Genomic DNA, 22,925 nt, shown 5'->3' on the forward strand with positions numbered 1-22,925 from the left:
AGTGGAGTATACAACGTCACACACAGTGCAGGGCACTGAATTCTTATCTGATTAGCCATACTGAGACATATTCTGTATTATTCAGTGATGCAATCTAAGGTTGGTCCAAGCAAGCTAATAATAACTATCACCTATTGAATGTTCCTTGAGCATAGGGTACAATAATAACTCCAGTGCAAACATTTCTTTTACTTCTCACAAATCCCAGTAAAGTAAGTACTATTGCCCCCATTTCATGGATGACAAAACTGAATCTCAGGGACACTGAACAACTTATCCAAAAATCACTTGAAATGTAAATGGTAGAGATTAGGTTCAAATTCAGTTCTACTGGATCTTAAACTCCAGGACGATATTCCTGCTGTGCCTATCAGCCTCCCCACGTTTCATTTACGATACTTAAATTTGAAGGTTAATTCTACTAAAAAAAAAAAAAAAAAGATATTGTACACTATGTTCTGTTTTAAGATGCCAGGTGCACAATTTCTGAAATATAATTGCTCTTCTATTACAGTAAACAGTGTTTCCAGGATTCATTGATCCTGTTACAGTGTAACAGTAAATGTAAGTCACCATTTTGTCATGTTTTCTTTCCTTTAAGCCTTCCCTTTAAAATTCTGAATAACTCGAAGTTGTTTTGTAGCGATGCACTCAGTTTTCATGATCCATGGACATCCACCTCCACCCAAATAAAACAGATGCTCTTTCTTCAATTATTTTAATAGTATGTGGAAACAAACTGGTGACCCAAGAAGTCAACCCGAAGATTGTTGGAGGAAATAACTCCAAAGAAGGAGCCTGGCCCTGGGTGGTTGCCCTTTACTATAATGGCCGACTGCTCTGTGGAGCTTCTCTCCTCAGCAACGACTGGCTAGTGTCTGCGGCCCACTGTGTGTATGGGTAAGTGTGACCTCACAGTGTCCCCTCCCAAGTGAGAGGACAGCAGCAGACACCGTGCGTCCTGTTTCATGCCACCTCATGAAATCATCCTCTTGGGGAAATGTTCCTGCTCTTTTTGACACCATAGAGTATCAATCATTTTCCCATTAAAATCATACATAAAAACTGAGAAAGTTAAATGCAAAATCATTCCTCATGAGATACTTGCATCAAGTATAGTGTTTCCTACATACATAAAAATTGAAATTCTTACCTACTCAAAGTGAGCATTTTTATAGGTGTAAAATTCATATTTAACATATAAGTTGCACTGGTTATATCAATCAGGCCAATATTTAGTGTCAGAAATTGTCCGTATCAAAAAAGCGTGTTTAGGGCGCCTGGGTGGCTCAGTGGGTTAAGCCGCTGCCTTCGGCTCAGGTCATGATCTCAGGGTCCTGGGATCGAGTCCCACATCGGGCTCTCTGCTCGGCAAGAAGCCTGCTTCCCTCTCTCTCTCTCTCTCTGCCTTCCTCACCGTCTACTTGTGATCTCTCTCTGTCAAATAAATAAATAAAATCTTTTAAAAAAAAAAAAAAAGCGTGTTTAAGTAGCCCTCAAGTTATAAATAAACTGTGCTCCAGAAGTTCATGTGTGAGGACTTTATTACTAATTAGGATAAAAATGCTTCTTTCTCAAGTCAGATCTACTTTGATGCTACCCATAAGTAAAATTTAGAAGTGATATCAGACCATATCTGACTATTTTTTCATTACATAATATGACAAAACACATGCTGAATTCTAAGATTTATCTTCTCCTTCTAGAAGCAGACATACCCAAGGCAGTGACACAGGAGAAAATAGAGCGGGTGAGGGACAGGGAGAAAAGGCTAGGGGGGAATAAATATTCATTGGCCCAAGAACATGTCAATTTTCTGCTTTTGCCTAAAAGAAGGCATCTTTCTAATCCCATCCTAACACTTCTAAATTGGGCCAGAAAAAAAAGGAGCTTCCTCACAGAAGATTTGTAAGCCCTGACCTAGAGCAGTTTCCTACCCTGTGAAGCGTCCAGAGAATGATCTGAGCTATAAGGATTAGAATCAACCTTCCCGTGGCCGGCACCCAGAATCGCTGAGGAAAGACCCACGCATGCTCAGGAATGGAAGACATATCTGTAGTTTATCCGATCAAAAAGTTAACTCCCTACCAACACAGACATTGAAAGTTTTTGGTTGGATGGGGACCAACTGTCAGATGCAGAAGGTTAACTGTTGTCTGGGAGGTGGGGATGAGGGGCAGAAGGAATGAGCATTGAAGCATTGATCCCATCGCGCCAAAGTGAGGGCAGACCCAAAGTCAGAACCTGAAGAATCTGAAATGAGGACCCATAGCCAGATCCCAGCTATCACCTGGACTCCACAAGGGCTACCCACGATACTGCCCGTCCAAACCCAAAGCTCTCTGACTCTATGCATCATACCCTCTATCTGGGTGAGTAAACTACAGCCTCTCCCGTACTTAAACTGCTTCTTGGTGACTTCTCTACCTCTTGATAATTACATTTTGATCTGTTTTCAGCCACACCACAACCAGTGTCTATCGCAGTCAATTTTCTCATCCCCTGCTAAACATGACTTAATTTCGCCTATTCATGCTCTATGTCTTGGTATGCCACTGGTGGTTAACTTAAACCCCATTTTACAAGTAAAAGGTAGCTTTAGCTACAGATTCATTGTGTTTCTATTGTGCGAAGGTAGAGCTTAGTAAGTTAGTGACCTCCTATATTAACCTTGGATTTGGTAAATTAGTCCATTTGATGTTCTTGCAGAACATATACTTTCTAAATGTCAGCCAGGCTTACAGTAATATATTAATGATATCTTTCATTTATCTGCCTTACAGATGTACTTAGTGTAGGTCAATGTTACCAATATACTATCTTTTTAAGCCACAAATATCCAAAGGAAATAGAAAAGCTGTTTCAGGGGCACCTGGGTGGCACCCCGTGGGTTAAAGCTTCTGCCTTCAGGTCAGGTCATGATCCCAGGGTCCTGGGAATGAGTCCCACATCGGGCTCTCTGCTCGGTGGGGAGCCTGCTTCCCTTCCTCTCTCTCTGCCTGCCTCTCTTCCTGCTTGTGATCTCTGTCTGTCAAATAAATAAATAATTAATTTAAAAAAAAAAAGAAAAGCTGTTTCGTCTAATATACACACACGTGTTCAGTCATATAAGACATAAAATGTATTTTCACAGTTTCAATTTGAACACAAGCAAACAAGTGTAAGCTGTAATAGAATGGAATTGTGATGAATTCAAACTCATCCTCACCAACCTTGCATTTTGCTCTCGTTAGCCACTCAGTGATATTATTTCTTCTTCCCCAAGAAACATGTATCTGGTCGAGGTGCTTTAACCTGCAGGTGACTAAATGGTTTAATTGGACAGCTCTTCTCTGTCTACATTCTTACTGTCCACACTCTCATTCCCATACCTCAGCCATTATGGATGTCACTAAATTTCCCTTTGCCTATTCTTTTTCTCGGTCACTGATTTGTCTTCTTTTTGAACCTTAAAAGAGAGATTGGGAGTGTATGGATCAACTTTACTGTAGCTTTAAGGCAAGGCTGACTGTAAACCCGAGGACAGAATTTTGATTCTCCTTGTGCTATTGACCCCATGTGACTTGGTGTCTCTGTTTCAATATCCTCCTCCACAGGGTGTTCATAAGGAGATCTGCCTCCTAGAGTGATTATCAGGACAAAAGTAAGAGGATGCAGTGCTTTTGGATACTGTGAATTACATAGATGTACAATAAAATTTTCATTGTGCTGCTGCTCCTGTGCAGGAAAGAAGATTCTAATTCTTGCTCAGGAGACGTTCAGTGTATTTATTTTCTAAACTTTTTATATGGCTACAATTTCAAACATATTGCACACAAATTTCAAATAGTAGTACAGAGAACTCTTGTATACCTTCACTGAGTTTCACCAATTGTTTGCATCTTATGCTATGAAAACCTTTTCATTCTTTCATTCTCTCTGGTGTGGAGAAATACTTATTTTCCAAATCATTTGATAGTGGATTAGACATTGTGTCCTTTACCCTATATTTTTTACTAAGGACAGCAAGTCATTTTATAGAAAGCCCTTCTATTTGGTGAAACTCTTCAAGCGTGTCCCCTTGTTGGTCTTGATATATCTCCATTCTTTGAGAACTCCTTTACTTTCTGCAAAATAAGATGTTTGTGTTCATCTTGTGCTTTGTCCACTCTAGTCCCCAAATCAAGTTTTCTATAAGAAACACTAACTCCATTTAGCTCATTTTAGTTTCTCCTACATTTTAAGAAACAAAATCTTGCATGCTCCTTGCTAGTGCTGATATGTCCTACTCCTAGACCCTCTCAATAGATTTAGCTACATCCCCACAAATATGAACTCAAAATAACAGCTCTAATTAAAATAGATTACCATAGGCACATTCTAGTCTTTTCTCCTTCCATATTTGCAACACTTATCTCCAATAATCAGAAACCTGTTCCTACAATCCACAAAACATGTATGGATTCACAAAACAAGTAGTTTGAGAACTGCTAAGCCTACCACAGTAAAGCAAACTCACCACATAGAGTTTAATATTTGTTTTTCTCTTTTTCCCACTAACATAGAACAAATGAATAAGCTTAAGTGCATGATTTGATGGGTTTTGAAAATGCCTGCACCTGTGTAACCCACACTCCTATCAGGACATGAAATATTCACATCACATATAAAACTCTCTTATCCCCTTTTCCTGTCAGTCACCATCCCCACTTCTAGAAGCAACCACTATTCAGCCTCTTCTGTGGGCAGGTATATATAGATTTAAGTCTGGATCACAACTATTTTGTTAATTAAATTTTAGATTTATTTATTTGAGAGAGAGAAAGAAATAGTGAGATAGAGCAGAAGCAGAGAGGAGAGGGAGAAGCAGATTCCCTGCTAAGCAGGGAGCCCGATGTGGGACTCAATCCCAGGCTCCATACCAGGACCCTGGGATCATGACCTGAGCCAAAGGCAGACACCTAACTGACTGAGCCACCCAGGTGCCCCTGGGTCACATCTACTCTACAGACATATATTGGTGATGAAATTTTCCACAGAGAGGCCTCTTGCCCATCTTCCATTCTTTGATTTAGCCCTTTAGAGAAGACAAAATACATGTGTCTCATTCTTTATTGAAATAATTCCTTGAAACAGGTGTTAATATTCCTGAAATAGACTATTTCCTATATGAGGTGCTTGGGGGTATGGCAAAAAATCCATACTACTATTTACACTTCAGCGTTAAATTAATTAAACTGATGTAGCTAATAAAGCTTTGAAGCAAACTTTTTTTTTTTAAGATTTTATTTATTTATTTCACACAGAGAGATCACAAATAGGCAGAGAGGCAGACAGAGAGAGAGAGAGAGAGAGAGAGAGGAGGAAGCAGGTTCTCCGTTGAGCAGAGAGCCCGATGCGGGACTCGATCCCAGGACCCTGAGATCATGACCTGAGCCGAAGGCAGCGGCTTAACCCACTGAGCCACCCAGGTGCCCTGAAGCAAACTTTTTAAATAGTTAAGTATTGACTATAAAACAACATAATTGATACCTCTATTACAACTTAAAATCTGGATTCTTTTGAATACCTCAAGCACCTTATATAGGACTAGAATATAGAACATATACAAATATAGTACCTAGAAAATTATTTCATTTCTACTTAAACTTATCCTAGCATATAAACATCATAGACTTAATTAATTTCTCTATTTATCTACCTATTCAATGATGACTTTAGGAGGTTCAATATATTATCTCCTTCAGGTTGCAGAAATACTTTAATACCTTTTCAAGATAATAGTAACTTGCAAATCTAAAAGAAGTGCATTTTCTTAGGCCAATAAAGATTTCAAGAGTAAGTTAATGACTTATTGCTTTTTTTGTCATAGGGTAGGCCTTGGGTACTTTTTTTAAGACATTTCAAGTTTGAGCTGCTAGTCATCTTTTTGATAGTTAAAATTCTCTTCTTCCATCATTAGGACTTTTTAGACTGATGCCTTTCTCATAGGCTTTATCAATTTCCAATGTGAAGTCTTTTCCTTACAATTATGTATTTGTAAAAATTCCCTCGGCCCATATTGTGTAACCTGTTTGCTTGATGCTACTCTTATAGCACTATTTTTGATAATGTACTTCCCCTTTTTTTTTCCATTTGTTTTTTTAAGTTTTATTTTAGTTTTTATTCCCTTCAACAATTCCACACACATACCATCCCTGCCTCTGGCAAAGCACTTTAATAACATATTTTTTATTAAAAGGTATCTCATTATAGTTGTAATTCCACCCAGAAGTTCCTGTATTTCCTAGGAGCTTGGTGCCAGATCCCTGAAGTTATCTCTACTTTGAGAACTAGGTCATTACCTTGAATCAAGAGATTAGAACAAGTGTTCTAAGTTTTGGAGAAGATGATGCTCTACAGACAAAGTCCTTGCCCTAGAAAAATATTCAAATAAATATTTTATTTTAGGGAATGATTAAGTGCAAAAAAGGAAGATAAAAGTGGTATAAGCAGAAAGCAAATGATGGAAGCAGGGGACTTTGTTTGGATACAGTATATGGAGAAACTTGCACAACAAATGAAAATTGAAGGAAGATCTAAAGAGATGAGGAAGGAACTTAACACAAGTTTCTGGAGAGGTAACACCAACTCAAATGCCCTGGGGTAGGAATGAGATTAGCCTGTTCTAGAAACCTCAAGAAGCCTGCCATTGCTGCTGGCTAGGAAGTGACTGACAGACAGGAAGGAACAAGATTGGAGATGTAGGCAGGACCAGACTCTAGGTCCTAGTGAGGACTAAGGAGGCCATGACAAATGGGATGAGAGACCATCTAGAAGGCAAAGAGTGACATGAGCTGGAGAAGAATCTGCTGGGAGGACCAATATTGAACCCAGGGAGACCAATTAGAAAGAAACAATAGTCATCCTAGGATTGTGGCTTAGGAAGCTGGACAAAAGGCAGGATCTCATTCATGAGTAAGTTCAAGTGGATAGACTTATAAACAGATAAAGAGAAAGGGCAAGGGCAGAGTCAAGGGTTAGGCCTCTAGTAAACAGGGTGTGTGTTCTGTGTTGATACGCTATCATTTACTGAAGTGAGGATAATGAGAAGAAACAGTACTGCAAAGAGAACAAGAGTTTTGAGTTTTTTATATCGAATTTAGGACTTTCTGATAAAATCCAAATGGTAGTGCCTAATTGGCATGTGGCATGTGAGTCTAGAGTTCAGAGAAGAAGTCAATTATTGAAATACAGATTTGAAAAATTTGCACACATTGTTGATATTTGAAGTCATGACATTGGATATGATTATCTAGGGGGCTAATGGAAAAGAGAAGAAAGCAAAAAACACAACTCAGGAGTACTCTAGTATTTGAATTTTGAGAGGAACAAAAGAGCTGGGGGGAAAAGCCAGGAAAAGCAGAGAATGAGATGAAAGGAAGATCACAGTATGAGGAGAGTCCTGGAAGTCAAGTGAAGACAGGCATTCAAAAACTATTCCTAAAGTTTGTAGACATAACCCACCAGATCAAATGGTGTTGAGGATTATTTCACTTACTCCGTGTTCCCTGTACTTCCTTTTCTAACACCTAAACAAATAAAGGCATACCTCTAGTTTAAAGACAGTTTTCTACTTAGTAGTTGAACTAAAAGAACCCTTATGTGTGACACTCTTGACCTTATTCATAAAAAAGAACAATAATTAAACATATCCTCACTATTCACCCTTTTTCTTTTACAATACATCTGCCTTTTATACACTTTAATTTTTCTCCTTTGAGTTTCACTATGGGTTCATGACCCTTCATTAGCAATTTATTTTATTAATTAGGATAATTATTATGATTACCATATGATATTATATTGTTAAAACTGGCCACTATAATCCCATTTAATCTATCTCCTTTGTTCTTTTAAAATTGCCACTAATATTCTGGAAAACTTTCCTTTTTCTTTCAAGTTTTTATCTAAATTCTGGTTAATTAACACTGAGTGTAACTTAGTTTCAGGTGTAGGATTTAGTGATTCATCACTTACATACAACAAACACCCCGTGCTTATCACAAGTGCTCTCCTTAATCCTCATTACCCATTAATTCATCCCTCCTGCCCACCTTCTCTCCAGGAATTTTCAGTTTGTTCTCTATAGTTGAGTCTGTTTCCTAGTTTGCCTCTCTCCTTCCCCCACCCATATTCATCTGTTTTGTTTCTAAAATTCCACAAATGAGTGAAGTCATATGGTATTTGTCTTTCTCTGACTTACTTACTTCACTCAGCATTATCCCTTCTAGATCCATCCATGTCATTGAAACTGGTAAGAATTCATTCTCTTTCTTTAATGGCTGAGTTATATTCCATTTTGTGTGTGTGTGTGTGTATGTATGTGTGCGCGCGCGTGCATCACATCTCTATCCATTCATCAGTCAATGGACATTTGGGCTCTAGTCTTGAAAAATTTCTTATTCTCTAACACCACCATATTTCAGAAGCATCCTAATTTTTATATGCCTTAAAAAATGGAATTAGTTGTCCTCGTAGGAATCCTTATTCTAATGGTGGAGAATAATAATAGAGACCTGAAATGTGTTTGGGGCAAACATTGGGGTTGGCAGTGGGCAGACTTGGCTAAGGTACCATCTTTGTTAATGGTAGAACAGAAAAATTTTTCAATGTAGAATTATGGGTTCCCACTGATTTTTCTTCCTTTCAGCACAGTGTGCCACTTCATCATAAATATCTTACCATATTTACTTTATTCCCATTTTATTTTATTTTATTTATTTTATTTTATTTCTTTTCAGTGTTCCAAAATTCATTGTTTATGCACCACGCCCAGTGCTCCATGCAATATGTGCCCTCCTTAATACCCACCACCACTAGGCTCCCCCATCCCCCCAGCCCCCTCCCCTCAACCCTCAGTTTGTTTCTCAGAGTCCACAGTCTCTCATGGTTTGTCTCCCTCTCCGATTTCCCCCATCTCACTACTCCTCTCCATCTCCCAATGACCTCCGTGTTATTCCTTTTGTTTCACAAGTAAGTGAAACCATATGATAATTGACTCTCTCTGCTTGACTTACTTCACTCAGCATCATTTCTTCCAGTCCCGTCCATGTTGATACAAAAGCTGGGTATTCATCCTTTCTGATGGAGGCATAATACTCCATTGTATATATGGACCATATCTTCTTTATCAAATTTATTTTTTACCACAATGAAAATCCTATTTAAAAATGGACATCCTCATACTCTGAGTAGAGAATTTCTTTACACGACAGCACATAGCAACCTAGAGTGGCCTAGCACTAGTTCCTTCCATTTGGTGCACCTCTTGTGCACCAAGAATTGTGCTAGTCTCTGAGGTTACAGAATTCAGGAATACATGTCTTTCTGTTGCCTCCCAACTTATGACTTTTCTTTATTCTACTACTAGGAAAAACATTTTGTTTGAACAGGTGAAATGCAGCAGAAATTTGGCCAACCTCCCTTATCTCAAGGTACCCTACTTCTGCATCTTTAGCCTGTGTCAGACTGGGGCTCACCTACCCAGTGGGCCTATCTCCTGTTCCCATCTCTATAGTTTTTCCTTGTTTTACTAGAGTGCAGATGCTTTGAGACAAATATATTTTTAAAAATTATCCCCTCCTCAGCTGCACTGATTTTTCTGAAGGCTTTCTTCTTCCTCTTGGCTTTGAGTGAATGGAAAAGCCAGGGAGGATTCTGTATTACTCAATATCCCAATAGTAATTACAAAGTGCAGATTCTTGTGTCCCACTCGAACATTCCAAATTAGAATCTCTGGGGATGGAAATTAGGAATCCAGATCTTTAGCAAATTCTTCAGGTGATTCATGAAATTGAGTACAACTGGCCAGGGGTTCTCAAGTCTTTCTTCTGAGAGAAGGCACTAAGATTGCAATAGGATGTAGTTGTTCTAGTGGTGCTTGTGCTAATGTGAGCTTGTGGTGGAGAAGCTAAGCACATAGACAGGAAAAGTTATGTGGAGCAGAACCTGAGAGAGAAATGCAATTGACACATGTTGGAGGAGTATCTCCTTCTTAATGTATGACTTACAGATAGATGCAGGAGAAAAAAAAAATGAGAAGAGGCTATTTCTCCATGTAGCACTATAACAACTTTGGAACTCATTAAGAATGTGTCAGATTAATACTGCTATAACTTGTATTTAATTAGACCAGTAGCTTGAAGCATGTATGCTTAATTTTCACAGTCCATGGTTCATGGATAGATTTTCTACTCCAAACCTTGAAATAACAAGACAAAATGGTGATTACTAAACTTTGTGCTGCCTGTAAGCTCTCTCATATCAGTACCTAATATTTATTGTTCTCACAAGGTGTACAGTACTTACAAAAGAATTTGGGAGATTAGCTACTAAACTGCATTATTTTTTCTTAACTGCAATTTTTTTGAAGATTTTATTTACTGATTTAGATAGTGCGTGAGCAGAGGGAGGGGAAGAGAGAATGGAGGAGAGAGAAAGAATCTCAAGCAGACTCCCTGCTGAGCACAGAGTTCTGATGGGGCTCCCTCCCAGGACCCTGAGGGCAAGACCTGGGCCAAAACCAAGAGTTAGACACTCAACTGACTGAGCCACCGAGGTGCCCCTGAACTTCATTATTTTGTCATTGAGTTAAATCTCCAACAAATAGCTGCATATTTCTCTCTGAATTTTTAATGTATGTTTTCCTAAAGATAAAATATGTAGAAAGTATTTAAGAAGACAATCCTATCATTTTTTTAAAGAAATGCACTCTATTAACTTCAAAAGAGAACCTCTATAATGGGCTCATATTCCTTTTGAGCAAATTTTATACCATTAATATAATTACTATTATTTATAATATGAATATTAATATAATGCCTTGGTTACATATAATTATAATACAAAATATAGTGTGTATAAACATAATTAAATGCAAAATAAGAAACATGGTGTAATACTTGTAGAATTCACTTTTTGCAAATATTGAGTTACTATATATTAAACGTTTAAGAAAAAATACAATTCTTTAAAAAAGAGTAACTCCCTATTACCTGTCAGCCGTAACAGGTATTCTTACTAATCAAGTGAAAACCATGACCAGCCGAGCTTTAGGAAACATACGTAAATGTGTGATGTGGAAAGAAATTCAGATATAGGACACTAGGAAAGAGATTTCATTACATCCCCTCACTTTGAGGAAGCCAATGCGGGCAGGGGAGTCCCAGGGTACAGTGGGAGAGGATATAGTCAGAATGTCCGAATTTATCAGTGAGTCCAGTTTGGCTGAAGTACTGATTCCTCTGACCTGGAAAGGGGGAAGTGAAAAGGTCTCTTGACAAGCAAACAGAACCTTCACAGCAACATAATGCCCTCCTGGCCCACCAACCGCTAGGAGCAGGGACATTCTCCCCTTCCAGAGCCCAGATAATCCAGCGACCTAGCATGTCTCTCCTCCCAACCCTCACTTCATGCTCTCAACCCTGCCCACAGAACCCTGCCCAGAGCCACTGGAGGGACCCCACTATGCTGGTGCGAGTATAGTCTCTGAAGTCAAATGGTCCTAGTTCAAGTCTCTGCCCCACCACTTAAACTACCAGCATCCAGGTTGTTCTCAATATAAAATCCATAGCACAGTGGCAAAAATGAAGAGTTGATGCAAAGTACTGCCCTTGCCACAAAATAGGTTCTCCATAAATGGGTCTTACTCTCTTCTATAAAGCATGTCAATAAGTGTCCTCTGATTTTAATGCAGTGTGGTTTTCGGTGGATGTCTCCTGGATGCTTAGGCATTCCCTGGCTTTATTGATGCTGGCGACTTGATCAAACACGATCCTTTGTTTAATTTCAACAAAGTAATGGATAGGTAAAAAGATAAACAAATGGACTTGAAATAACTTCATGCCCTTTGTGTATTTGTAGGTGACTTGGATTCTAACAAGTTGAAAGACCCCATTAAATGAGGCATTTGTAATGATTAAGAATTAGATCACTAGCTCTTTTAAAATAGCAGTTATTGAATTTTGACTGCATTGTGAATATGGCTTAATTGGCTTAATTCCAGCTGTCCACTAGTAGTTTCTTGGTGTGATGTTGTTTCAGGCCAAAAGCACAGCTGGAAGTGCCTGCATACTTTCAAATTGTCATTTAGTCTTCCTAGAACACAAATGTTATCCTTTACCAATTCTTTATCAAGGACCAACATTATGTGTGGAAAATTATTCAAGTTCATTGGATATGAAAATTACTGGAGTTGGTATGTTAGATTGTAAATATCATAATAGGTTTTATTGCTTGTCTTAACTTTGTGTGAATTCAGTAACCCCCTGAACCTCCTTACTGCTGGCTGGGGCTTTCTGCAGAAACCCTGGACCAAGATACAATCTCCACAGTGGAAAGGGATCTCAGGCAGTGGTTCTTTAGCTAGGCCGTACAGTAGGATAAACTTGGAGATTTAATTTAAAAATGGAGATTTAATTTAAAAATTTAAAAAACCTATGTTTTTGAAGTCCCCTCTCTCCATTCCAGACTCATTAAATCAGAGATAGAGAAGGGGAAGCAGGTTACAGTGTTATTTACAAGAACTCCAGGTGATTCTAATGTGAAACTGAAGTTTTGAACCTCAATCTAGAACTAGAGATCAAGAGATGATCTAAGGGAAGTGATAGAAATGAGCACTACTTAAGGTTCTTTCTGTGATCGAACCAGAAGAATAAAAAAATAAAGGAAATGTTTTTAAAGAAGAATCATTCAGAGAAATTCAAGAATATTTTAGGATGGGCACACATAGTTCTGAAATATCTACTATGAGCAGCATCTTTAGAAAGTAACAATGGTGGGTGGAGGGTTTCTTACACGTCTTTTTCTTTATCTTCAGGAGAAATTTAGAGCCATCCGAGTGGAAAGCAGTCCTAGGCCTGCATATGACATCAAATCTGACTTCTCCTCAAATAGTAACTCGGTTTATAGATCAAATCGTCATAAACCCTCATTACAATAAACGGACAAAGGACAGTGACCTCGCCATGATGCACCTTGACTTTAAAGTGAATTACACAGGTAAAAGACATCAGTTTTAGTCATCTTATCTAGTGAAATCAATTCAAAATTAGATTTGAAATATTATCAGTACCAATGAATTAATAATCCATAAAGGTTGGATAATTTGTTATAGAAATCATTATAATTTAAGTGGAATTGGGGAATGGAGCAAAACGTACTCAATTATCTTCATCAAGTGTTTGAATACAACATTCTAGAAAGTTGGAGCAGAATAAAATATTCTGAGACCCCTGTAAATAGTGAACTCAAAGGAGCAGCATAGAGAAAATAGGTCATGTTCCAATGCATGCCTTCTGTATTTCTCATGTGGAAGAAAGGCAGGTCCATCTACCACAAAGGGCAGAATAGGACAAACTGAGAGAAGAGCATATACTCTAGAATGAAGTTTTTAAAGGCGATTCAATAATATTAATAGAATGGCAGCTGGAAGACTTCCTCCAAATACCTAGATGATGTGCAAGAAATCACCTGATGGAGTGAACTTTATCCTGAAGGGCTCTGCCCAACTCCATCCTTTACTCTGAAGACTTTTCCAACCCCTGGTGAGGATAAAATGCTGCCATTTCTGGGTTCTCATGGAATTTGGTGTACACATGTCTTAGAGCACTTATCAAAGGCAGACTATTACTGGATTAATTAGGTAGCCCTGTCCTTGAGGGTAAGCACCATATCTTACTCATTTTTGTGTCTGCCCTGGGTCTGAAGTATAGTGGGCGCTTCATAAATGGCAGGCAGCTTGTAAATTGTTGGAGAAAGACTTTAAAAGTCAGTGACCAATGCTGATGCTTCCATAAGTGCACTGTAAAACAATCACCTAAAAGCTTTTTTAATGTGGAGATAATTGAGGAAAATCAAAAAAGCTTCAGAACATTTGTCCGAGTGTCTTTTAATTGGCCCTGAAGAAAAGCCTTCCCAAGATTTTCACACAGCTGACACAGTAAATAGCATGATTACTTAAAATCAAATAAAAATGATCAACTCTAGAACTAAGACATTGTTTACATTCTTAAAGTGTAATTAGGAGACAATGTAGAAAAGGATCCCAAAAGACCACCGGGGATACCTAGTCCATTGTCAAAAAGTACCCTGAGATGCTTCTTTCCTCTGAGACTGATGTCTAAAAAATGTTCAAGCAGCATAAAACAAAAATACAAGTGTTTTAGATAAAATGTTGACAAAAATTGATTTTTAAAACTTGTTAGAAATGCGTGTTTCTCTGTTTGTGTTTTGTTTTTCCAGATTATATACAACCTATTTGTTTACCAGAAGAAAATCAAGTTTTTCCTCCAGGAAGAATTTGTTCCATTGCTGGCTGGGGGAGGATTATACATCAAGGTAAATCATTAGACTCAATAAAAGGAAAATGCCTACTAATAAGAAGGATGCTATTGCACTATCCTGTGAATATTTTCAACATCTTTTGCAATAGCTTTTAAAAGCACTGTCTGACTTAAATTCATATGCTATACTCCTTATAGGAGGAGAGTTCAAGCATCCCCCAAACTTAGCACCTAATTTTGGTATTATGAAAATTACTATGATAAAGAGAAAAGATAGGTCTGTTTAAGTGAATATTACAAACATTACAAAATTTATTTTTGTAAAGCACCTGGATAAAGTCTGATCAAAAGCCAAATTATTACCTGTTACATTTTTCAAATCAATAAAACTATCTTTATTTATCACATGAAGTCCTTACACTCCTATTCCCTAAAAAATGAGAAGGGAATCCCCTTTAACTTCACCATGCTGAGTCAGCCTACTCAGATGTGGCACAAATCTTACAGTAAAGACTATAAACTCACTGGTTAGCATTATTTAACAGGATGTTTTCCAAACACATAAAAGATGCATATTAAAACTAACCAAATGTAATTTTTTTACAAAATTCTAGTACTCTGTTCTCTCTTAATGTAACTAAAAGGCACATTGGCTTCAGAATTCCTGATAGAAGTTATTCCATCTAGGGCAGAATTTTGACTACCCATTAAAAATTAAGCAAAAAGGAAAGGCACTATATAGTCTGGTGGGAGAACCCAGCCTCTAGAGTGGCAATAGATCATGGCCAAGATATTTAAAAAATCCTTATTACATAAGATGAAAAGCCACAGAATTTTGTGGAAAGGTCAGCTACCAGAAGCAAAGCATTCACAATTAAAACACCCTTCTTACTAATTGAACATAATAAAATTTAAAAAAATATGTAAATATTAAAAATAAGTTAAAAATACTAAAATATTTTAAAATATTAAGTTAAAATACATAAATATTTAAAATATTCTTAAAAATCAATCAATCAATATTTTTTAAAAACCAACAAGAATAATAACCATCTCCCTTGTAAAAGAAAGGGTGACATTCTAAGTCTAGTCTTTGCCTGATGATTTTAACAGGGTTTCTCCATGGCAATTGCATTATGTCACTGAAATACTCATGTCTGCTGTCCATTAAATGCATTGAAGTCAAAGGCAGTATCTTCTTTTATATCCTCTGCTTGAAAGATGCCATGATTTATTAAATTTGAAATCTAAAGAGTAAAAAATGATTCCTAGATAGATATTTTCTCTATCTGACTTCAACTAAAAGATATTTATGGCCACAATGTAGACTCTTCAAAAACAAATTATCCCCTAACAAAATTTAAGGCTCTTTATTCCATAGGAAATGGGTATTTCTTTTGGAGCTCAGTAAACTTGGCTCACATTACTTATTGGTACTAAAGATATGCATTTAATTGACTTAAGAAGGGTCTCTAAGAGTGGCATGGAGCCAAGGAAAATAGGTATCTGAGATCAATTTCATTTAGGAATAAATGGTCATATCATGTTTACATACTTCCTGGGTGATGGAAATTTTAACGAATTTTATGAACTTTGTCTTATGATTTCCAGCTACTTAACTGTGTAAAACCCAGATTCCCCCTGCCCCCACTGTTGAGTATATTATCATAATTAACTAGGAAAACCATGAACACATCGTTTACTAGGAAGAAGTGAAGTGATATTAGTCCGTTAAGTTAAGGCAATTAGGAAACCTAAAAGAACTTTGATATTTTTATGTATTTTTAATGTGTGTATTCTCAATTATCCTTATGGAAATTGTGGACAAATAAATATTAAATATAAGAACACTGCACAAATTTTTCTTTACCAAAGAGTTGTATCATATACCCATCCAATCTTTTTTATTCCTTGACGAGCAGTAAAATGGGCTTTGATTTTATAATAGCTTATAATAAAAACTAGAGTCTACCAGCCCATCATTGGTCTTCATAGAATGAGTAACAGTGAGATGCTGAATTCCCTCCTCCATCTTCACGTCTTAAAGTCCAATGTCAAACTTTCAAAGTCATCCAGTGATTAATGGCTGGAGGCACCAGCCAGAAGTTGCCACTTGTGCACATCTCCCAACTCCTGTTCACTGTCATGCTGGTACCTTGAGTGTTTACATCATGCAAATGATATGTATTAGGGATTTTTTCCTTGAAAACCTATGTTAAACATTGACCAACACAGCACTGAATCTTACATATCTTGCTTTGCACCTTATATACATACACACATGTCCATGTACACACACACACACACATGCACACACACACGCACACTTTTCCTGTTTAGTGTGTGGATTAAACTTGGGTGGAAATGAAGTCACTACATTTTTGCAATAACACTGGCTGTCATATGCACTAAGTTATCATCAACTTTCTGCCTCTCTTGTGGAATCACATAGAATTGCTAATTATTAGAAAGTGCTTCTCAGGTGCCTTTTCTGAGGCACTAGACACCTGCGGGCTTCACATCCCCCTTGGAATTAGTATTTCAGTAAACAGAGAGTCATGCTTGCAATAGATGAGTCATTTTGTGAAAAGCGTGGGAGTACACTCTGTTACAGAATGCCTCCTTTCTCTTCACCTGGGTGTGGATGACAAGCTGATTGCCCTTAGACCAGGGCACAGTTCAGCTGAGCTTTGTCTTCTGTTCCGTGTGCACCTGCTCATTCACAGAACCTCACAAAGTTGCTGAATGCCATTATCAGAGAGCACCTCTTCAGGTGTCAGATGAAAAGCCTCCTGGATTTCAGAGTCATTGCTAATTTCCATAAATGAAACTCTCCGTGTTGGTGGGCTATCTTTTCCCCCATGAGCAAAACCGTAACCATTTAAAATTACTGCAAATTCCTAAAGCCTGTCTAGTCCAATCCCCCATTCCTGTTAGCCCTTGGAAACAAAAGGAGTGCTTTACTGTTATCCACTTGGCAAAATTCACAGATGGGCTTTATTATGTGCTTTAAAAATACTAAGGTTTAGCATTTAGTTTCACTATCTATACACACAGTACTCGATAATGAGACTGAACTGTTGAAATAAATAAGACCGATGGCGGCTCATTCAGGGACGCACGTTGATCCCCTCTGACTGGCGGGCCATGTTTCCATTTTGAACAGGCCCTACTGCAAACATATTGCAAGAAGCCAATGTCCCTCTTCTATCAAATGAGAAATGCCAACAACAGATGCCAGAATATAACATTACAGAAAACATGGTCTGTGCAGGTTATGAAGAAGGAGGAATAGATTCTTGTCAGGTAAGTATGTAAAACTGTTGACTCTACATCTCCAGAAAGCATTGCCCTATAATGATTTTATGGCTTCACAATGATTAGGGAGTAAAAATATCATCAGGCTTTTAACTTCATTTCTTCTTTTACCAAACTGTGACTTTTTAAAAAATTTGTGGCCTACTTGCATAGTATTCCTAGGGTGGATGTGAGCATTAGAAAGAAAACTCATTTTTAAGGAGAAATACTAAGATCGGATAGCTTTAGAGCTGAGGCATAAAATATGACTGTGTGAGAGAGTCAGGTAAGTTATGTAGTGCTGACCCACTGCTGACCTTAGCTAAATCTAATTCTAATTCTTTAAAACCCTATACAGACTTCAAACAAAACACAAAAAGGGAGTCGCGAGGCCAATTTCACCTATTGGCTTCTAATTTTCAACCCTGGTTTTGAGTCTGGGGCATGGGTCCAGGGACAAGAAATAATTTTCTGCATAAAACCAACCTGGATACCTTGGTTAGAACCAGTTTGCAACTAACCACTTGTAGGAAGGTTAAAAACTAGAACTTACTCAACAGCCTGGCATAAATCTGGACCTGGAACTCCTACACTAGAATTTTCATCTTATCATTTATATTTCATTTTAGAGATGTAATCACATGATCTCACTGAATGTCAACATGGCAATATATCTGATGTATCAGGAGCTTTTGACTTACATGATCACCAGAGAAAACTCCTACTCACAAATTACCCTCACTGAAGACAAGAACATGTTATCACTTGAAATAATGTAGCCATCTATTAGTGCCATGAAATCCACATGCACTCAACAAATAAAAAATAAATTCTGCCCAATTTTAGAATTATTGTTCATTTTTAGGTGCAGTGTGGAGTAGTCACGAAAGCATAGACTCTGGGCTCAGACTAGTCTTATTTATTTATTATTTTTTAAGATTTTATTTATTTGACAGAGAAAGCCAGAGAGAGCAGGAACACAAGTAGGGGGAGTGGGAAAGGGAGAAGCAGACATCCCGCCAACCAGAGATCCCGATGCAGGGCTCCATACCAGGACCCTGGGATGGTGACCTGAGCCTAAGGCAGACGCTTAACGACTGAGCCACCTAGGCGCCCCTCTCAGACTACTCTTAATGTTACCCTTGCCTAAATACTTATGGGTGAGACTTTGGGCAAGTCACTTAAGTTTTATTTAGAGGTTTAAAAATCAGGTAATATGTAGAAGGCATTTAAATAAGCACTGAAAATATTAACAGTTTTCCCTATGAGACTTTAGAAATAAATCTTCTAGCATGTTTTCTGTATTTGAAAATTAATAAGATGTTGATGCCTTAACATCTGCTGGATTAGATTAAACCTGATAGCAGTAATGAACAAAGTAATAATTTACAAATGTGGACACAGCCATTTGTACCATGGGAAAATCTTTCACTGTTAAAATGCAAATAACTTGTTATATATACTAACATCTATGTCAACGTAATTCGACTTCATACAAGAATTTTTTTAACAGACGCTTAAGCAGATGAATCTTTGTATGTATGTTCTAGTTAAATCAGTGTCTCAAATCATGTGAAACTTTCAGCCTAGTTTTACATTTATTCTGCATTGTTGAACACTTTCAAATTCAAGACAAATAAGACAGTTTTCTTCTTGCTTAAAATTTATCTCTGGATCTTAAACATTCCTTTTAAAATGAAAAGCATGCTAAAGGTAAGATATATTGCCACTTAGAGGGAGAGTTATAGAATTATTGTTCAGAAGGGAAATCAGCTGTACAACTTCAGTTACAGTTAATGGGGATTGTGTGGCAGGTGCCTCATGCACGAGGTAGAAAATATGACCATGAATGCTACTGATATTAGAGTTACATTAAGCCAGTCACTCGTGCCAGATCTCTCAAATCTTATGTTTGGGTCTAATTTCTAGAGAGACTAAGTATGTTATTCATTCGCAAGTGGGAACATCTCCACACAGGGCAGGATCTTATGTAATATGTTATTGTGATTGAGTAATCCATAGTATAGAGGGTCACATGATCTTTGTTCAACTTTAATACTATTTTATACAAAAGGATTAACTGATTAAATAAGAATATCTTTAAAATTATGGATATGCTACAACTGATACATCAGTTGAATGAGCTCTTTTGAAACATTATTTCCCCTCTACAGTGGCAAAGGATTGTTCTTATTAGTCATTCATACATTCTTTTTTTTTTTTTTTAAGATTTTATTTATTTATTTGACAGACAGAGATCACAAGTAGGCAGAGAGGCAGGCAGAGAGAGAGAGGAAGCAGGCTCCCTGCTGAGCAGAGAGCCCGATGCAGGGCTCCATCCCAGGACCCTGGGATCATGACCTGAGCCGAAGGCAGAGGCTTAACACACTGAGCCACCCAGGCGCCCCAGCATTCATACATTCTTAAATATCTTCTGGCTTGCCAAAAACTTGCGTGTGTGGGGTGGTTGTCTAGATTTCAAGGCCTCACAAGTGACTGTAGAAGTCCCCTCTATATATAGGACAAAGTGAACTACACAAAAAACAAACTCATTTTGCTAGCTATGTAGACCTTTGTTCTATTCCAGTGGTGTTCCAAGATGGCCTCCAGCCCAGCCGCTCAGCAGCACCTGAGAACCTATTCAAGGAACAAATTCTCAGGCCCTAGCACAGACCTGATGAGTCAGCACCTCTAATCCTGGGACCCAGTAATGTGTGTTTTAGGATACTAAAACCACTGGTATGACAACATAAATTTTAGGTTGATACTTCGTGGTCTGGACATTCACTTATATTTTTGAAGTCCACACTTCCACCATCTCTGAGATGGTGGAAGAAGAGCATGGCTTCCTTGAACAAATCAGCAAATTAAGGCATGAAGTTATGTAACAGAACTGAAATGGTAGTTAGATGAGTGAAGTGACAGTCCCATGCGCAATAGGTCTCCAGCCATACAGACAACCCAACTGTTGGGCATCAAGCCTCCCTGTGGATTGTTTGAATATCTGCAAATGATCCAGCACATGTTGGGTAACTTAACAACCTGTTCATGGAGTCAATGTCTAAATTCTATTGGTTTTTTTGTTTTTTGTTTTTTGTTTTTTTTAAACCAAAGGACTTCTTTTCAAAATACCGAAACAGTTGAGGTTTATTTTTTAATAATCTCTGAGTCTGTATTAAGGATATTAAGGATGTTATCCTTAACTATCCCATAAATAGTTCTGGACCCAAATTATAAATTAAGGGTTTAGGATATAGAAATAAAAATCACAGTCCCTGCCTTCAAACACATTTGTTACATTTAGAAAAGAGGTAACCTATGTTGCCAGTGCAATTTATGTTCCTCTGTACCCAAGCAAGAAAAGGTACTTTTATACACCACATTTTTTCCCCTTAAACATGGTCCCAAAGATAATAAAGAATCAAGACAAAAAGTCTCTCAGGATATTTTTTAACACAAACTCGGGTTGAAATATTCTATTGTACCAGGGATTGCAACCAAAGTACACAAGACTTTAAATTCCTTCATAAATATAAAAAAAAGGTTAAAAATTTTGCACAATAAATGTAAGAGAAATATCTGTCAATGCCATCATTAAGTAATGGTATGATAAGTTTGCATTATGTTCTTTTGCATTACATAAAAATACTCATGTGCAAATGAAATATATGAAATTAACTCCAGCAGAAGCTGTTATTATTAATATCTTCAAAAATTAAATAATTATTCATCAGTTAAAATTTATGAAAATATGTGTGCTTACCATAAATTATATCATTGACATACCTATTCCCATTGAAATGTTAAGGTTTTTTCAAATCTGATTGTCTAATGACAAAAAGTTAATGCTACCTGAAAGAACTAAAATCAACTTTCTGTGGGAGTTTTTAATTTCTCTAACACACAACGTGGAATAAGTGTCTTTTCTGCAAAGCCTCTCCCAGTTCTTAGAACATACTTCTTTTTGTTCCATTTTTTGTTTCAAGTTTTTATTTAAACTCCATTTGGTTAACATATAGTGTGATATTAGTTCAGGATTAGAATCTAGTGATTCATCACTTCCATACAACACCCAGTGCTCATCACAAAAAAATGCCCTCCTTAATCCCCATCCCCCTTAATCCCCATGCCCCCACTCAGCTCCCTTCCAGCAACCCTCAGTTCTCTGTAGTTAAGAGTCTGTTTTACGGTGTGCCTCTCTTTTTTTTCTCCCCTATGTTCATCTCTTGTTTATTAAATTCCACATAAGAGTGAAACCATATCATACCTCTTTTAATAAAATGATCAGCTTTTAGTATATATTTTGGTTGGGATTCTTCTCTTAGTTGTACCTTAGAGAATTTCTTAGTGCCTATCAAAATGCCATAATGAAAGTTAAGGAAAATTTTGCTATAAAAGTGCTTTACGAAGACTTACATGCAAATTATGTTTTAGTTGTCAAGAATTTCTCCGTGTCCTTTCTGAGCAGCCAAAAGTTCTCATTCTTAATGGAGAGTGTTGGTGAAGAGATATACAGATGACTTGCAATTAAATCATATTTTGCTCTTTAGTTTTGAATTGATTTGCTAAAAAATAACCTTAGATGTTTATGCCAATTGACAACACATCTACAATTTTCTTTTGCAATTTTCTCTTTAGGGGGATTCAGGAGGACCATTAATGTGCCAAGAAAACAACAGGTGGTTCCTGGCTGGTGTGACATCATTTGGATACCAGTGTGGACTGCCTAATCGTCCAGGGGTGTATACCCGGGTCCTGAGGTTCACAGAATGGATACAAAGTTTTCTACAGTGAAGTGCTTCCTAAACCAACATGAAAATCATGCTATTTTCCCATTTCACTCTAAGGAGCATGGAAGTTGAGACTTTTATCAAAATGACTTCTAAGAGACTTTATTCTTACCTAAGTCACTGCATGCTAAAGGGTGAGGGTGAACACAAAAAAATAATACCATACAAAATAACTTTAAACTAATACACTTTGATTTCATTGTGATCAGCTAATCTCTCACAGAGGTCATTTTCCTTGTTTTTGATCATTTTTATCAAATTCTCTCATTCAAAGGAATGCTATTGTAAAACATATACCATATACTTAAACTTCGGCAAAATTAGGAAGAGAGGTGAAGTAAACCGTTTTGCACAGTGTGTTGTTATTTGAAGTAAACTGCTATAAATTATCTAGTTTCAGAATCTCAGTATTCTTTCCACTTTTCTATCATTTGCATTTTCATCTTGAGCATATCCTTAATATTTTTCCCACTCATTAAAAATACGTATTTTAAGTTCATGTCACAGACGTGAACTAAATTGATTGCACAGTGCT

The 22,925-nt window shown here is 37.3% G+C and overlaps 1 protein-coding gene across 2 annotated transcripts in view; it reads left to right on the top strand.

Moving 5' to 3' along the window:
• Positions 1 to 22,746, top strand: part of TMPRSS15 (transmembrane serine protease 15) — a 118,035-nt gene extending 95,289 nt beyond the window's left edge. The window contains exons 21-27 of one of the 2 annotated variants that reach the window (XM_047721679.1): positions 515 to 564; positions 726 to 900; positions 12,839 to 13,020; positions 14,263 to 14,358; positions 17,470 to 17,609; positions 22,239 to 22,508; positions 22,550 to 22,746. In XM_047721679.1, the coding sequence (XP_047577635.1) occupies positions 515 to 564; positions 726 to 900; positions 12,839 to 13,020; positions 14,263 to 14,358; positions 17,470 to 17,609; positions 22,239 to 22,394 (799 nt within the window). In that variant the 3' untranslated portion in view covers positions 22,395 to 22,508; positions 22,550 to 22,746. Of the gene's footprint in view, positions 1 to 514; positions 565 to 725; positions 901 to 12,838; positions 13,021 to 14,262; positions 14,359 to 17,469; positions 17,610 to 22,238; positions 22,509 to 22,549 lie in introns of those variants that run through there. The other variant, XM_047721687.1, reaches the window with a different exon arrangement.
• The last annotated feature ends 179 nt before the right edge of the window (positions 22,747 to 22,925 follow it).

This window comes from Lutra lutra, chromosome 1, assembly GCF_902655055.1.
Source record: "Lutra lutra chromosome 1, mLutLut1.2, whole genome shotgun sequence".
Lineage (NCBI taxonomy): Eukaryota > Metazoa > Chordata > Mammalia > Carnivora > Mustelidae > Lutra > Lutra lutra.